General features: G+C 44.6%; 2 protein-coding genes across 2 annotated transcripts; both read left to right on the plus strand.

The window, feature by feature from the left end:
* The first annotated feature begins 17 nt into the window (after window positions 1–17).
* KIFBP (kinesin family binding protein) lies at window positions 18–10,563 on the plus strand. Its single transcript, XM_031602891.2, has 7 exons — window positions 18–410; window positions 3,464–3,562; window positions 5,325–5,404; window positions 5,512–5,695; window positions 6,328–6,412; window positions 8,362–8,471; window positions 9,132–10,563. The coding sequence occupies exons 1-7, from the start codon at window positions 63–65 to the stop codon at window positions 10,008–10,010; spliced, it is 1,785 nt and encodes a 594-aa protein (XP_031458751.1). The 5' UTR covers window positions 18–62; the 3' UTR covers window positions 10,011–10,563.
* Window positions 10,564–15,781: 5,218 nt separating this feature from the next.
* Window positions 15,782–17,549, plus strand: SRGN (serglycin). The gene is made up of 3 exons (XM_031602893.2): window positions 15,782–15,939; window positions 17,062–17,209; window positions 17,284–17,549. The coding sequence occupies exons 1-3, from the start codon at window positions 15,861–15,863 to the stop codon at window positions 17,474–17,476; spliced, it is 420 nt and encodes a 139-aa protein (XP_031458753.2). The 5' UTR covers window positions 15,782–15,860; the 3' UTR covers window positions 17,477–17,549.
* Window positions 17,550–17,629: the final 80 nt, after the last annotated feature.

The following is a 17,629-nucleotide window of genomic DNA, read 5'->3' on the forward strand; positions in this document are numbered from 1 at the left end:
GCACGGCGGCGATTGGCTGGCTGGGTGCACGTGACGCGGGGCGGACGAGCGGCGGCGACAAGATGGCGGTGGCGGGCGGCGGGTGGGCCGCGGCGTGCGAGAAGTTCCGCAGCGCCAGGACGCTGTCGGCCGTGGAGTCGCGCAAGGACCCGGAGACGGAGCCCTACCGCTCGAAGTACAGCGCCCGCGCGCTGCTGCAGGAGGTGAAGCAGCAGCTGAGTGCCGCCGAGGATTGCGGCGAGGCGCGGCTGCTGGCCGTGCGGCGGGCCGTGCTGGAGTACGAGCTGGGCGTCAACCACACCGACACCGAGGAGCTGTCGGCCGGCGAGGAGCACCTGCAGCGCTGCACGCAGCTGCTCGAGCCGCACCGCCTGTCCCGGGACTGCGTCTCGCTCTACATCCAGGCCCAGGTGGGCGGGGGGTGCGGGGCGGGGGCTGCGCGAGGCGGCTTCGGGCGGCGGGGTGACGCCTCCGGGCTGAGGGACGGCCCGCTCCTCGGGGCTGGCGGAGGTACGGCACCGCAGGAGAAGACCGGTTTGCGACCTTATTGCGGTCCCTTCGCTTTTACTTGCTGCCCAAGTGGGGTTGAGGGACGCTCTTGTTTTTCATCTTACGGGTAAGAAGAAAACACTGAAGAACGTGATCACATCCTTCTCTGAATGTTCGTGCGGTGACCTGTCCCTCGTGGCAGACTCTGTGCATTTATACGCACGCACACACGCTTTCACTGAAGTAGAGCAGTTGTCTATGTGTCTGTGTCAGAAATGGCTGCTGTGATTTAGGAAGGGCTCGCAGTACTTCACTGCCACGCAGCGTAAAGCTGCGGAGGGACTGTGTGCTCTTGTGAAGCACGGATCAGGCAGTGGCTTCTCTTGCTCTACCTGAGGAGAGGCTGTAGTGAGGTGGAGATCACCCTTGGAGCAGGTAATAGCAATAAGATTGGGATAATTGCCTCAGTTTGCACTAGCGGTGGTTCAAGTTGTGTATTAGGAAAAAATTCTCCAAAAAGAGCAGTGATGCAGTGGCACAGGCTGCCCAGGGACGTGGGGAAGTCACCGTGCCTGGAGGTGTTGCAGAGCTGTGGGGACGTGGCACTGAGGGGTGTGGGCAGGTGGCGGTGGGCTGGCTGAGCTAGAGGGTTTTTCCAACCCTGATGACCCAATGGTTAAATTAGTTATCTGGGATTGTCTCGCTCCAATTTATAGGAGGGAGAGGAGGTTCTTTTAATGTCTGTATACCCAGCGTGAGATTAAGAAACAACGGTTCAAATGTTGGTCCGACCAGCTTATTACAAATCTTAATTAGGGAGATGGGGAAGGGGAGGACAGATACTATTATGAATTAGGATAATGGGGAAGGGAAGGGGGATGATAGAAAAGATAGGATAATGGGGAAGGGAAGGGGGGCGATAGAAAAGATAGGGAAGAAAAAGCAAGGAGTCTTTATAGGAAGCAAGAGAGAAAGTCACCACCATGGATCCAGCGTGGGTCGTATTTCTGTCATTGACCTTCGGTAGTGGTGGGCCATCAGGCATTGTTGTTCTGTTGAGACAAGGCTGGCAACGGCAACCATGGCAATGATGGCCCCTTTTCATGGTTCCTAAGTGGTCGAGTCAGCTGTAGTTGGAGTGGCAGCTTCTGGCTTTGCGATCTCAGTGGAAACTCCTTTGTTCCTATCTTCCTGGCCTTGCCAGCAGATAAGAGGGAGCAGGGAGGTGCCAACTTGTATCTTGCCTTCACAGGATACAGTGGCATCATCCCCCAGTTTCCCATAGCAAGCTGGAGTTATTTAGTCACAGGCCAGATCTTCCGCCAGTAAACACTCCTGAGCACTCTCTTCCAAAGGTAAATAGCTCCAAAGAAATGCTTTTAAAAGTAAAATTGTCCACACAGTGATGTTGATTGCCACACAGCAACACCCATCTCTCATCCCCTAGAGTCTTATCAGAAGAAATACCTCAGAAAGCAAGCTTTGAGCCAGAAAACAAAGAAGGATTCTCACAGGGATTCATAAGGTTTCATCTGCTCCTTGTCCTTCAGAGGCATGGTTTGGGCACTCTGCTGTCAGTCTGTTACCAATGGTGTGATCTGAGGTTGCCTGAGAAGCCAGGCAAAACCAAGAAGCATCTTCTCAGTGTTTGCATGAGTTGCTCACAGCGTGCTGTTGGGGCATTGCTGCCTTTGTGGCTGAGGGCCAGGGTTTCAGGTGCCTTTTTAAAACTTTTTCATAGAATGGCTTGGGTTGGAAGGGACCATGGAACCCCAATCCCTGCTGTGGGCTGGTTGCCCCTAGCAGCTCAGGCTAGGAGCACTGGGCATCACCACGGATGGGACACCCACAGCTCTGGGCAGCAGTGCCAGTGCCTCGCTGTCACTCCAAGAGAATTTCTTCCCAGTTTTTGCTGATGTACTGGAAATAACACCTGAGTATTTAAATAACAAACAAACAAAAACCAAGCCAAAACACAACACTGAGTATCAAGGCTGTTGGTAGTCAGCAGTGGCTGTACCTGTACATGAGCACGTCTTCAGTGCTATAAAGTACATTGTCACCTCACTGATGCCTGTTTGGCAAGGAGCATTCCTTTTCCTGCCGGGCCTGTTTCTGTAACCCTTCTCATTTGTCTTTCTGCATAAGGATGCATGTGGTGATTTGTGTCTAATTAAATTTGGTCAATTCCATTGCACAGCTGTGGGCAGAGTGGTTTTGTTCATAGCTGTCATGATACATGGGGCTTTCTCTCAAAACATAATAAAATAGAAGGAATTGAAAGGGCTACAAAGCTGACATACAGCTACACGTAAGAGCTTTCTGAAGGTTTTTTATTTCCATTCCTATTAGATTTTGTAATAACACATGCTAGGAATTAAATTAGTCCATTAAACATGGACCTGTAATTAACATCTTCATCTTAATAGTAAAATCAGGGTTGTTTTTTGTAAAAAGTAGGTGCAGTGAGATGTAACTTGTACTTTGCTGTGGTATTCCGTACTGCCTTTAAGCTTATAGTTTTTACATCACAGCAGTTTTTAATTTCCTTGTCAAAATGTCCAGGTTCATTCCTTCCCCACTTTTTCCCTATTAGATTTTTCCATGAAGACATGATGACAAATTTCTACGTCCTTGACTCTCCTTTCAGAGTTGCTTGAATCAGGTGTAGAACACACCGTGTAGAAAAAGCTTTTTATATGAACATACCAGAGATAATTTAGCAGGGTAAACACAGAAAATTGCCATTTGTGAGGTGACTTTGTGTGCTTGCCTCTGTGAGAACCCTTCTCTTTGAGCAGCTTACAGTAAAATGTGTGAGAACAATTTTTGCCTTTTGTAATCTGGTATTTTAGGAGTGTGTGTGTATGTAGACACGTACACGGGGAAGAAGAGTGATAAATTCTTTGGAGAAAATGTTTAGTGCAAGTGGAATTGATTGGAAAATAATTGTTGTTTTTCTTTTTTACTTCAGAACAATCTAGGTATCCTGTGGTCCGAAAGGGATGAAATTAAAACTGCACAAACTTACTTGGAATCTGCAGAAGCCTTGTATAATCAGTACATGAAAGAGGTACAGTGCTTATTAATCTGGCAGCAGGTTTTACTTTCTTGCACCACTTAAGTTTTGATAATCGTGGAAGAAAACATACAATAGAACTTGTGTTTCTGAGCTTCGTGGTGTGATGATGCTTCTGAAAAGCAGTATGACTTGTTTGCTGGAATAGGAGGATCACTTGATAATTTCAACATGGATCTGGGAAAATAGTTTGTCTCAGGAAATAGTGATCCTTGTTATGGGGTCTTTGAATTGATACTCCAGTGCTGAATTTGACTTTTGATTAAGATCATCCTACTTTTGTCTTGGGAATGCTATAAAAGGTCAAGCAATTACTTTCAGTAGGAAAAGGAAAACAAAGTGTAATATCTGCATGGTTTGCTCTGACTGAGCATAATATCATGCTGCGCAGAGGCAAGTAGTTCAGCTTGTGTCAAAGGGGACAGCCTTCTGAACAGCTAAACCCCATTTGCATGTTAAATGATGTTCTGAGTTGTGGATTCTGCTGTGTATCAACAAAGGCTCCCTTGTGCTATTGTTACCTTCTTTGCAAAGCCTTTCCAACACGGACTTGCTTCAGGGGCAGGGCAGTTGTTGAGTGAGCTGAAAGTATTAGTGGCCTTAAAGGAGCAGTGTTCCATGTTTCAGATTAAACAGAAGGTAGTTTCATGAAATTATGGTTTTATGGGAATGTGGCTTACAGTAGAGGTTACTCTCATGGGAATTTTAGCTCATGGGTTATTCCTTATTGGTTATTCCCTGCCATAGTGCTGCCTTTGTAGCTGTACTAGTCTGTGGTTACGGAATAGGTAGTGGATATAAGGAACTAAAAAATGCCTGTGCTAAAAGTCTTCTGTTTTCTGCCTTCTGGATCAGTTGGTCTAAGTAGAGATAGTACATCTCTCCACAGACCCTCAGTAATTAATTAATTAATTCCTGATGTTCATCTTTGATATTTATACCCAGCCAAGCGTGATATTGTTAGCTTAGTTTTGTTAATTCCAATATTCCAGCAATATCTTTCTGTTCCTGTATGAAGAAAATAAACCATCTTGTACATATCACAAGATATGTCTACATAAGGATTCGGACAGAGTTTTTTGTTTAAATAACAAAAAGCCACTTAATTCAACTTGCACGTGGGTCATGTAGATCAAGATTTAGCAGCTTCATCCTCCAGGTACATTGCCTGCTGTCTCACTCATACAGTTGAATAAATAGCCTCACCAGCTTGTGAATAAAAGGAGTTGGAGTCACATCGAGGCAGCACAAGCAGTCTTTACAGCTGAGCACTCCTGACGTCATGTTCCTTGCAGTACTTCCTGCACAATGTTTTCATGTTGCAGATTAGTGCTGCTGGGCATATGAACATTTCATGCTTGTAAACACGCTTAGTAGTAAATTGATGCTGTAAAAAGCATCATGTAAAGCCATTTTGCCGCTGTATAATCTACAGACTCTCCATTGTAGTCCTGTAGAATTCAGGAGTGAGTATTTCTGAGGTGGATAGCATGTGTTATTTTAAACTATGCAAACAAGTTATTACAAGCTAAACACCTCATTTCCATTTGAAATCATGGCCTTCTTTCCCTAAATTTCTTGAGGTTTGTAGAATTGCTCCAGAAGTGTGACAGTTAGATAGCAGTAGATGCATTATGTGAAGGTCTGTTCAGTTTAGAAATGGAAAATGGGTAAATAGTCTGCAGCCAGAAGAGGGAGTGCTATGTCACAGAGTAAGAGAAACGTAGCTTCCTGAACCTACCGTGTACCCATGCAGGATGGAAATCCTCCTCTGGATCCCAGTGAACATTTCATGGCAGAAGAAGAAAAGCTCACAGACCAAGAAAGATCAAAAAGGTGGGTGAGTAACAGCAACCTAGATATTTTTATTTCGGAAGGTGTTTTTAGGGACTGAAGAATTAAGAAGTCTGAAGAGGTGTTTTTTTTTGTTTTTTTTTTTTCAGATTTGAAAAAGCCTATACACATACACTGTATTATCTGGCACAAGTCTACCAGCATCTGGAGATGATTGAGAAGGCTGCTCAGTACTGCCATACTACTCTTAAGCGACAGCTTGAGTACTGCGGCTACTACCCGGTAGAATGGGCACTCAATGCTGCTACCTTGTCACAGTACTATCTCTCTAAGGTAATATACCTCATTCTTTTCTGCTGTAATTATATAAGAAATTGTTTGCCTCCACACATCTTTATTGGCTCTAAATAATCCACTGAGCCAGGAAATGCTTCAGGTTTTTTTTTAGGGGTTATGTTCCAGACTACACAGGTACTTTTTCCTTCACTTAAGTCTTCTACCATACCTAGGTCAGTTAATGCTAATTTCAACAGCAGTTCATGATTTCCATGTTTTTTGATGCATTGACAACCATAATCATTAAACAAGGCAAATATGAGTAAAGAGATCTAAATCTGACTTGTGATTTTGACTTGTTTGTCCAGCTTATTCTGCTTAACGCCCTCTGATATCATCAGAAGGCAGAAGGAAGTGATGGTAGCATAGATCAGAACAGTACGAACATGTTCACAATTATTCTTGTGGCTGTGGTAGCACAAAAAATGCTTAGCTAAAAATACTACATTCAGTAGTAGGTGTGGAAAAAACGTACTTTCTTCCAGTGTCCTGGAGAGCAAGCTGCTGAGCCTCAGTTCTGTAGTTTATCTTGTGCCCCTGTTTCTTACTGCCTGTGGTGAGGGGTTTAGCTGAAAGCAGTCTTTCCGTTTCTTGCATTGGTGATAAACTGTTGTTTCTGTCTCTCTCAGCAATGCTTTATGGAGTCCCGACACTGTTTAGCAGCAGCCAGTGTCATCTTCAGCCAGGCTGGACAGGTGCCATCTACTGAAGACAGTAAGTTCATATATAAGTGTTCAGTGATAAACAAGTTGAATTGTGCACAGTTAGTACCTACGTTAAAATGAAGTCTATGTATATGTACTAAACTTATCCAAGTGTTGATTTTCAGCAGTCTTTTTCTGTTTACAATAAATTGGTTTGTGTGCAAAATTCAGCTTACCTTGACTTTTGAATTGTCAGAAAACAGTAATTCAGTGATTCAAAACAAATGCTTCCTAGGAATGATTTTTACGGGGGGGGGAAAAAGAGAACTGACTATAGCTTTTAAGGATCTGTGGTTATGTGATAGCATCAACATTCAAATTCTCTGTTGTAGGCTTATGCTTTCCTTATCTACAGCATAGCCTTTTACATTCCATGTCTTGGGCAAATGAAAGTTTCAAAATGACAGAGCTTAACTCATGGGGGGTGAGCAAGCACCCATGGCAGCCCTAGAGTGAGTTTTTAACTCTGGCTTATAACAGTGTGTATTGTTCAGCTTCTAATGGTTTGACCTGTTCAGAATACATGCACTTTAATCCAATGATGTTATTACACATGAAATAGAATTTTGAGTAGGTTCAGCTGAGTTTTATTTAATCTGTTGTTACTGAACTTCAGTTAGTTTCATTGCTTTTAGTATTTCCCTTAGCTCAGAAACACAGAAATCTGTGCAGTTGCCTTTGAGGATGGTATCCAAAAGACTTTTAGGTTCAGGGAACAGGGCTGTTAGAGTTGAGTTATGCTTATCTGTAGGCTGTTTTCAGACAATATGTTTTATGAAACATTCAGTAGATCTGAGTGTGTGTTTAAGACTTCTGTAGCTACCTGCCTGCACAGTTTTTTGATTTAATATAATTCATGAACCAAAAATGGAGGTTATATCTTCAGTAGGAACAGAACACAGGAGCACGCGTGCAGTTATGTTGTAGAATTCAGATGTGAGACTGAAAGCGACAGAGAAGAGTCTTGGTTGTACTTGATAAATTTCTTGTGTGACTTCTGGGCAAGTCAACCAACATTTATCTCAACTTCCTCCTACACTAAACAGTGATATTTGAGTCTGTTTGGTGGAGTGAATTTTTCTCTGATATTCACTTTTCCCAGAACAGAGAGCAGGGCCATGGACCTGAAGATCACTGTGCAGAATGCACTAGCTCACTGAAAAGGCTAACACACAGTTAACATTGGCTACTCTCAAGCACTTTCCTTCTGTCTTGTTAATCAGTATATAAACATATTTAGTGAAGGTGCCTTTTTAAAATTAGCAACAATTACTTCCTTATAAGAACAACCTGGTTCTTTTTTATGGAAAATAACAAATAGAGCAGATCTGAGTCTGACTTTTTATTTGATAGCAAGGAATGCTCGCATTCCCCTCATTGTTCAACAAACTCAGTACCCCCTGCCCAGAGAATGGGAAGTTAGTTCTCTTTGAAACCCTTTTTTTGTTTTGAAAATGAAATCTCAAGACTATTTATAGCAGTGGAGAGATCATGGGGAAAAAAATACTGGAGTTGTAGAGCTAATAGATACTACATTGGTACCAAAGGCATTTCCCTTAATTTTGTTCCCTTGTTTGACATTGAGTCTGGATTCTGTCATTGACAGAAGCAATTACTGATCAGGCAGATGAATCTTGGAAAGCAAACTATTATTTTTTCTTCTGCTACAGAGAGACATGAAAAACTTTTCCAGTAAGACACCTCCAGAATCAAAAGCTTTCTAAATGTGCATTCCTTTTTGAAGAATTCATGCATGACACATCCATGTTAATCTACACAGGTTTCTGCCAGAATGACAGTTCACAGACTTGTTATATGCCCCAACAGAGAGAATGCGTCTTTGTCTAACAACAAGGAAAAAAACCAAATATAAATAATGTATTCTTTGCATAACATTTGAGGTTATTACTGGAACACTTAAGCTTTTCTGAAGGCTATGTGCTTATGTCCATTAACTAGATGAAACAGAGCAAGACCAGCAGGACCTTAGACAGAGAAAAGCTGAAATTGCAAGGTGCTGGATTAAGTATTGCTTGAATCTTCTGCAGAGTGCTCGGAAATTACTTGAGGTAACTGAAACTTTGTTCTTTCATTGTTGTTTAAAAAAATCTATTTTGATGCTTATAGCAGGAATTGATTCATAGCTGGTAGCAAATGATGAACAATTGTCCAATGAATAATTCAAGAGATGCTGGAAATCTAGCAGGTACTTCATGTCATGCCTAGACTTTATTGCAGTACTTAGAAATAAGAACAAATGGGAAATCAGCTCTATAGCGTGATCAGCGTGCTGCTTGTGCAGCTGTTTCACAAATTCCCTTCCTCTTTGTTGAGTTTTCTCATGCCTTGATTTTTGGCAGAATGGTTTCTTAGTCAACAAGCATAACATCTTGCATTTCTGTATGCTCGTATTTTCATGCTGAATGCTTGAAAATGAGCATTTGCTGAAATGCTCTACTAAAACAGGAGCTTTCATGATTTGGCTTTGTTGTTGCGGGGGGTGGGGGGGAACATAAATTGTTTTAGCATCGTTATTGTTTTTTTATAGAATGTAGATGTTATCAATGTGGTTTTTAGTGAATATAAGGTTAAATAACTAATGTGTCTTGTCTTGTGTTTGGTTGCTAATTACTATGTCTTTGAAAGATAACTCAGAAGAAAAATGATGCAGTGCAAGCTTGTCTTTGCATGGCACATGTGTTTTTAATTAGTATGCTTTATCTTTTCAGGATAACATAGGAGAGCTGGATCCAGACAGGCAATTGGAACTTAAAGCCCAAAGGAAGAAAGAGGAAGATGAAAAAGAGAATGGCAGGAAAAAGGCTGTGCTTTTTGGGACAAGTGATATATGTGATTCTGTGTTAGCCATGGAAGAGAAAGTAAGCAGCGTATATCCTTTAGATTTTCAGGAAGCCAGAGAAATCTTCCTAGTGGGTCAGAACTATGTTCAGGAAGCAAAGGAGTTTTTTCAAGTTGATGGTTATGTTACTGACCATATTGAAATTGTTCAGGATCACAGTGCTTTGTTTAAGGTACTTGCTTTCTTTGAAGAAGACTATGAGAGACGTTGCAAAATGCACAAGCGTAGAATAGACATGTTGGAGCCTATATATGCAGACTTGAACCCACAGTACTACCTGTTGATTAGTAGGCAGCTTCAGTTTGAACTAGCAGATACCTATTATGAGATGATGGATTTGAAGGTAGCTATTGGTAACAGGTTAGAAGAACTAGATTCGCACACAATAAAAAAAATTAACTCTCTGGCTCAGTTAGCCATCAAATATTATGAACTCTTCTTAGATTCTTTGAGGAACCCAGATAAGGTGTTTCCTGAGGAGCTCGAGGAAGATGTTCTTCGCCCTGCAATGGTGGCTAAATTTCATATTGCACGATTGTACGGTAAACTTATTACTTCAGATAGCAAAAAGCAGCTGGAAAATATGCAGACGTCGTTAGAGTATTACATGTTTCTGGTAGACTATTGTGAGAAGCACCCAGATGCTGTCCGTGCTGTTGAAACTGAGCTAGAACTCAGTAAGGAGATGGTGGGTCTTCTTCCAACGAGAATGGAGAGGCTAAGAGCAAAACTGTGTCCATTCATATGAATATTTGCCTTGAAGGAAATGTGTGCTGTTAAAATGATACCTGTCAAAATCAGCTTCTGGGCTGATTAATAGAACTTAAGCGGTTACAGTTTGGCTGTCCAACTAGAACCTGCAGTAATACAACCTTCTGGAAAAAAAAAGAGCTCTCCAACTTAGTAGCTCACCCACACTAATGGTGTAAACCTTAAATGTTAAGTGAACGTCCAGCTGATGCATTGTAATGCTTGTCCTGTATATAAATATAAACCTTTTCTTCCTTTTGTTTTTTTCCTTTGACTTGGGATCTAAGTGTAGTGCTGTACAAAAATGGTTTCTTCTGAGACTCTGCTCTGGGAAAATTTTTCTAAGAAACTTAAGGCATGTTCTTCCACATAGAAAACGTTTTCTTTCTTCTAACCTTTGTCCCCAGAAAACCCTATGCACATGAAGGGAATTGTATTTTCTATATTTATTTCGTGATGCTAGATGGTTTTTTTTTCCCCTGTTAATTAAGATGTAACTGATAGAGACTCAATAAATGAGTAGCTTGGCTAAATATTTTTCAGACTCCTTCAAATTCTGTTTCCTTTTGTGTTACTAAGATATATAGTGCAACTTCTGCCAAAATACATAGTGATGGAAGTGTTTCTGAGCATCTAAACTGCCAGAATGCTGAGCAAGAGAACGGCAGACTTTATGAATGGAGGTGGGAGGGGAAACCCTGCTCTTAATAATCCTAAAGGGAACTGATGGGGTAGAGGTACTATGATACAGTGCTGCAGCAGATGCTAACATGTAAAGGCCTGAGAAGCCATTAGTGGCTCCTCGTGTTGGTTGGAGCTGCAAGTGAAAGAACTGGTTTCTTATGGGGGGGGAGGGTGGGAAACAAGAAAAAAACAGTAGGAGGGAGGGCAAAGGGCATATGCAAGCAAGCAAGAAAGTACATCTTGTACATGTGGTCAAAATCTGTAGTTTGTAGAATCCTGTATAGAACTGGCTGGCTGACTGCTAATCACAAACAGGCCAACGAATGGGTCCTGGAAATGAGAGATGGCAAAACTCAGAACTGGGTCACCTATTTGCATGCATACAGAATAAGGGAGAGAGTGTGTGTGAATATGTGTGCGTGTTCATTTTCCTAAATAAACATTTAATCAGCCTTTAAAAGTTTCCCCTCTCAGTGTTTTAATTCAGTTTTCCCTTTGCCTGATAGTAGGACAGTCCACAGTTTCTTAAAGTAGCAGTACTCTGTAAGTATATATATTTAATACATCTGAAATTTAGACTTACAGAAACCAATAATGTCAGTTCTTCGTCTCCTACAGCAAATAGTGAAGACAGTCACTGGCTGAACGCAGTTTATTGCTGAGACCATCATGGCAGATGCTCACTGCAACACATTATTGCATTGGTACTTTTAAGGCATGTCTTTTTCATGGAAACCTTTTGAATAATTCCTGCTTGTGACGTGATTTGACAAAAGGAACTAAGATCTTATATTTAGGTTTACAAAAAAAAAAAAAAAAGGAGGGAAGTGGGACGAGAAGGGGCTGGTTGGATTAGGCAACAAAGCTCCCTTCAGGAATGCTGAGTTCTAACTGTGTGAAGTATGTGTGAGGTCAGGCGTTTATTTCAAAGATTAAGTGAAGATTAGATTCCTGTGAACTCCATTTAACCTGCATTTTTTATTCCTTTTTGTACAGAAAAAAAAAATCTTACCACTGAAAATTCCTTAATGTTGTTCTACTAGTGTTTTTTCTTTACCCAGCATAAAGCAGTCAAGTTTTCAAGACACCCACACTTGTGCCAAACACATATCAAGTGTAAGATCTCCAAAACATGGAGGCTGCAACCTCAGCATCCTCTTGAAACAATGCATAGTACTTACTAGAGGTAACGTGCTTTGGTTAAAAACAGCTTTGTTATAACTGAAATGCTCTCAACTCTTGTTCCGAATGTGTTATGTAGCATAAATAGGGTTGATCCAGGCAGATTAAATGTTTCAGGACCAAGAGAATAATGATACTGGTGCGTTGTTCTGGCTCTCCCTGCAAGCCCCCCATGGAAGGAAACTCTCTTTTTTCCCTTGAGGAGAGCAGCAGGAGAAGGCCCTCTCCTTCACCATTCTCCCCTCTTACACCTGAAATACCAGGGGGAAGTACGAAATGACCCCTCACTTTCACTTCTCATCAGGAAAATGTGTTCCCCCGTTGCCAAAGGCACAGGCGTACGTCTTGGCAAGGCAGGTGGCTGCCTTCTCTATCTGCTGAGTGGAGATGCCTCCATGTACCAGTGCAGTGCTGGCACTGGGTATGATTGCTGCTATAGCTCCGTGCTCGGAAACATTGCAGGAGCCTGATAAAGCTGAGCATCAGACAGTGAGATATCGGACTGATCTGTTTTACTCATGCCTTAAAATGTTTCAGTTTTGCTTGGGGTTTTCCTTTTGCTCAGCACTCAGTGAAGCTGGGTTTTACTTTTTGAGTTTATTTTAAATGACTGAGGTAATCACTGATACCTTGGTGTTTTCCATGGAATTTTCATTGTAGAATGCCCTGAAGCAGTCCTGTGAAGCAGGTTCTACCAAGGCTGTCATCCCTGAGGCCAAGTCCCTTGGAGTCTTGCAGTTAGAGACCTAAAGACTGCTACATTAAAATCAAGCTCATAAGTTTGTGGCTGGAAACATTCGTCAACTTATTCTTCTTAAATTGCAACATTTTAGCTTACCTCAGGGCTTGTCAGGAATGACTAATGCTGATTTTTAAATTCCTTATAAAAAGTGTGTTATGCACTTCCTAGTAACTGTTGCAAAGTGCCTACTGGCACTTTCACATTTTGCAGTTTGCCTGATGCTGCACACCTCTTCCTCATCCCAGCCGGAGCTGTGGGCACTATCTGCTTTCCTAATGAGAACCATTTGCCTGCCTACCTTTTTCCAAAATCTTCTGATGGTGTCTTTACAGCCAAAGATGGGGGTGATGCACTGGAGACAGTTCAGAGAAGGGAATACTAAACAGTGGGGTTTTTTTTCCTCTAACATGTCTGTGGTGTTGAGCATTTGTCTAGAGAAGTGACTGATAGCAATGCAGTGCATGAGTTTGGAACAGCAGTAATTGTTCAGGAGCTTCGTAGCAGCGGTTCAAATGTGTAATGCTCGAGTTTTTGGCACCTGCTACGCACATGACATTCTCTGTGTTCTTGTTGCTGTAAAAGGGACATTGAACAGTGATGCAAGCATTTCCCTGGTAAAGCTGTTAATACAATTTGCCTCTAAACAAAGAGGAATTGAATGAGTGACTCAGTGTGATTGTGATGGAGGGAGAGGACTATGAGTGCTTGCGTTGGAGAGCCTGAAGATCCACAGTGGAAATATATGGGGTGAAAAGAAGAAAGAGTGAAATGACTTCCTGTAAGCAGACTGACGGGGTGGGGAAGAAGAACCAGGAGTTCCCAGGTGTGTTCTCAGGACCCAGGGTTGAGTCCATCCCTCGTTCAGAGCTTTTGATGGTGACAAGAATTGCTGGTGAGAAGAAGCCGTTGGCAGCTTCCTGTGGGCCATCAGCTGTGCTCAGTGCTGATGCAGTTGTGGCTTTTGAGCAATGATCTCTGACCTCTATCATGGGAAAAAACAGAGAACTGTTCCTCTGTGTGATCTAGATGGCAGCAAACGTTAGATTTCTACACAATGCATGTCAGCTGTAATGATTTCTTGTGAGTTCTGAATCTTATCTTCACGGGCCAGGTCCTGATACTGCCCTCAGAGGCCAGAGGCACAGCACGAGAGGCAGAGATGCCATGTGCTGGAGGGCCCCATGCTCAACATCTCAGGTGCTGGGCTGAAGATCCATCCCAGCTCCAGGCTGGACTCAGAAATCCCCTGTGGTGACCCAAATCTACCTCCTGGGCTCACCAGCTCTTTGCTATTTGCCCCAGATCCCACCATGGCAACAGGAAGAAATCTCTCCTGTCTCCCTGAAGAATAAGATAGGAAAAAAGATGCATTCCTTATGTTCTGCTCTACTGCTGTTCATAGAATCGTAGAATTGTTTCAGTTAGAAGGGACTGTTAAAGGCTATCTGCTCCAACTGTCCTGCAACGATCAGGGAGTCCTTCAGCTCTATCAGGAACTCAGAGCTCTGTCCAGCCTGACCTTGGATGTCTCCAGAGATGAGGCACCCATCACATCTCTGGGCAATCTGTGGCAGTGCCTCACAGCCCTTAGTGTATAACTTTTTCCTCGTATGCAGTCTGTATTTGCTTTCCCCTCAACCCTTGCTCACTGTGTGACTTTTCCCTTTTTTGGCCATTCATCTCCCTTTAGCCCCTTAGTGCTGATCAGCACAGGCACAGCCTGTCTGTAGCAGCCCATGCCCAGAGCAGGGACCCACAGGAGCACACCGATGTCTGTGTGTAGATAACAGTCTGACTCATGGGAACAGGGACCTGGCAGCAGTTGTGGTCTATCTGATTTCTGAGCAGTTATGAAAGAGGAACTTCTTTATTGAGACCCCGTCTGGATGGGTGACACCTTGCCCCCTGCACCTGGATAACATGGAGCTGCTGAGAAGGAATTTTCCTGAGTGAAATTCCCTATTGACAATGACAGGATAGATATTCCCATGCTAGGCATGGTCCTAGCATGGTGATGTTACTAAATTACACTCCTGAAGCAAACTGGAAAATAAAAACAGCCCTGAGAGATATCCAAGGAGCAGTTCATCACCTGAGATGTTTGTTCCCTTCTTAGGGACTACTTCCAGGCATTTTGGTCATCTCAGGAGGAGTCCCAGGTGTCTGTATGAGAAGCTGGAGGCCCGGAGCTGCAGCAGACCCCTCCTTCTCCCTGCCCCCAGATTAATGCCTTAGAAAAATGCAAAGCTCTTAATCTGCTTTACACATGATGGGAAAGCAGCAACAGTGCTTCAACACAGCAGTGGCAAGAAATGCCCTCTTCAATACTGATAGTCGTACACTGACACATTTCAAGGTTATTGTTCTGATATGGTGCAGCCTCTGTGCTGTTCCTCTGCCCACATGGGGACTGTGACCACGGAAAGTCAGAGGTGTGACAGCATGGACCACTTCCGCACCCACATCGCTGTTTGCTGCTGAGCAGAGCCTGACAAAAAAATAAAAAAGAGAGGAAAAAAACAAGAGAGTTGATGCTAAAAATACAAAGTAGAGAAGAAGTCACTACAAATAACTGCTGCATGCAAGTTGATCTCCACGTGGTGTTTGGAGTCTCCTGTTGAGAAAAAAACATGAAAACACCTAATAAATGGCAAGGATGCTCAGCCCCTTGTCTCGCAGTGGATCCACGGGAGCATGAGACAAGCACAGGGAAAGTCACTGCTCACCAGAAGCACCGCCAGAATCTCGGTAGACTTTCCTCCATGAAAAGCTGTTCCACCACATGGCTGGCACTGCTGGCCTTGCTGCTGTGGCTGCTGTGGCGCTGGGCCCCGCATCGCTCCTTGGTTAACCTGCTGGAAACAGGATGAATAAGAAAAGCCTGCTGCTGCTGTAGTTGTCTTGCGCCTAACTCGAGCTTGGATGGTTGAATTGCCATCACAAAAGCACAGTGTGCTGGAGGAAAGAGCAGTGGGCAGAGATGTGTGCCTTGGGTTTGCTTCTCCCCACAGCCAGCAGCAGAGTGGAGATTTTGGTGCTGGGTGGGAAACTGGGGGGCTGGAGCTCTGGGCTTTTCCGCAGATGTCTCACTTCAGTCAATCAGGAAATGGTGACGCAGGTTATGGGTTGGGTTTGAGGTTTTGGAAACCTTGTCTAAAAGTCGGTTTCCTTGCCCTGCCGTATTTCTGAAGCGCGAGGCCGTGGTGGAGGCTGGCAGGGAGTGGAGGAGCACCGGCCAACATGCAGCTCCCGGTCAGATGTAGCAGGAGGATTTTCCTGGCTGTTTGTGTAATCCTCTTTGTGGGATGCACAGTGCAAGGTAACACCGAGCGGTTGTTCTCTCTGCAATACTCTTACTGTGCTAGGCAGTGCGGGCTGAGGAGGCAGCCTCCAAATTTAAAGGAGAATATTGCAAATCGACCTTCTGGGAGGAATAAGGTCTGCTTAGGAAGCCTGCTTTGCTAGAGTTCTGTTTTCTGGAGGGGGAGTGGGAAGATAAGATGCCTTTTGCGAATGGAATATTTCTGTCTCTCTCACCTGGCCCGTATGAGAAGAAGACCTTATCAAGTAAGCTACTGTATGTAACACACATCTCAAATGTATATACCAATGTATATATTTATCCAGCTCTCTCTTAGGAGTCTGGTTATGCCCTGCTATTCCGTTATGCAGTTACAGATTAAGCCTGTTGCAGTCCCCATGTCACAACTGCTCTGGTCTCCGGTCTACACTGGGGGGGAGGAGAGGAAATTGGGTATGAGGAAACTGTACGGTTTATTGGGTACAGAAAGTATTGCAACACGCAGCACTAAAACAACGAAAAGGAAATGTTGATTCATGACAACAAGTGCCCTGTGGAGTCATTTCTCGCAAGAGAGAAGCACTTAGCAAGCGTATGTAGGACAACTCTCCACCAAACCAAGGCTCTGACAGTGAGGGGCTTCCATTAGGCACCTCCTCCTGTTTCTATCCTGAGGATGGTCTTTGAGACCTCATCTGTAGCCTCAGTTCTGTGTAATGCTTATGTTCAAAGTACTCGGCTGCGGTTGTTTCTCCTGTTGCTGCTGGTATTACAAAAACATCAGTCTTCTTAATAAGGTGCTAAGAAAGGTAAATAAAAAAGGGAATATGCTGTGAAAGCAGCAGGAGAGTTTTTTTTTTCTCTGGCAGAAGAGTGTAGGAAGATGATGAAAGTCACCTAGCACTGTACGGCAATACATAGGGCAACAGAGAGCCATAATTACAGGCAGATATTCCCAAGAAAAATTAGATAAAGCGCCAAAAGGAGGACAGCGTGCCAGGGGGGTTAAGAACAAGTTAATTAAACGAGGCCGAAAGGAAGGATCCTCGCTTCGGTCCTTCGGGTCCGCCAGCGCCGAGCCGAGGCAGCAGCCCGGCGAGTTCTGCTCAGCTGCGGAGTGACGCGGGCTGCTCCCGCCAGGTGCCCCCGCGCACAGGGCGCGCTACAAGCGGCTGCGGTGCCGGCCCGACGCCTGGTCCCCCAACTGCGTGGAGGAGACGGGGCCCTGGTTCCAGCTGCCCGACGGCGCGGACAACAGGATCCTGCCGCCCGTGGCCGGCCCTGCCCTGTAAGTGCGGGGTCCTCGGGTGGGCTCGGGGCACGCGAGAGGGAAGCGGAGCCGGTGACGGTCTGGTGTTTCAGGACGAAGAGGTACCCGGAGCTGGGCGACGCCTTCCCGCTCTCCGAGGAGCAGTCGGGCTCGGGCTGGGAGGCGGCGCTGGAGCCGGGCTCGGGCTCGGGAGCTGAGGCCATTCCCGCCGCCCGGTCCGCGCGCCGCCCGGCTCTGCCGGCGGGGCTGGGGCAGAGGCTGCAGGAGGAGGCCCTGCTGCCGTAGCGCCTCGGCGCCGTGACGGACGGTCCCCGACCCACCCCCGGCTCAATAAAACCGCTGTCTTACGACCCTCGTGGCTTTTGTGCACTGTCTTTATTCAAGCTCGACCGTTCGGGGTACGCGTTCGGGGGGGCGACGAGCGGCGCACCGCATCAC

The sequence above is a fragment of the Phasianus colchicus genome, chromosome 8 (assembly GCF_987193195.1).
Source record: "Phasianus colchicus chromosome 8, bPhaCol1.hap1.1, whole genome shotgun sequence".
NCBI lineage: Eukaryota > Metazoa > Chordata > Aves > Galliformes > Phasianidae > Phasianus > Phasianus colchicus.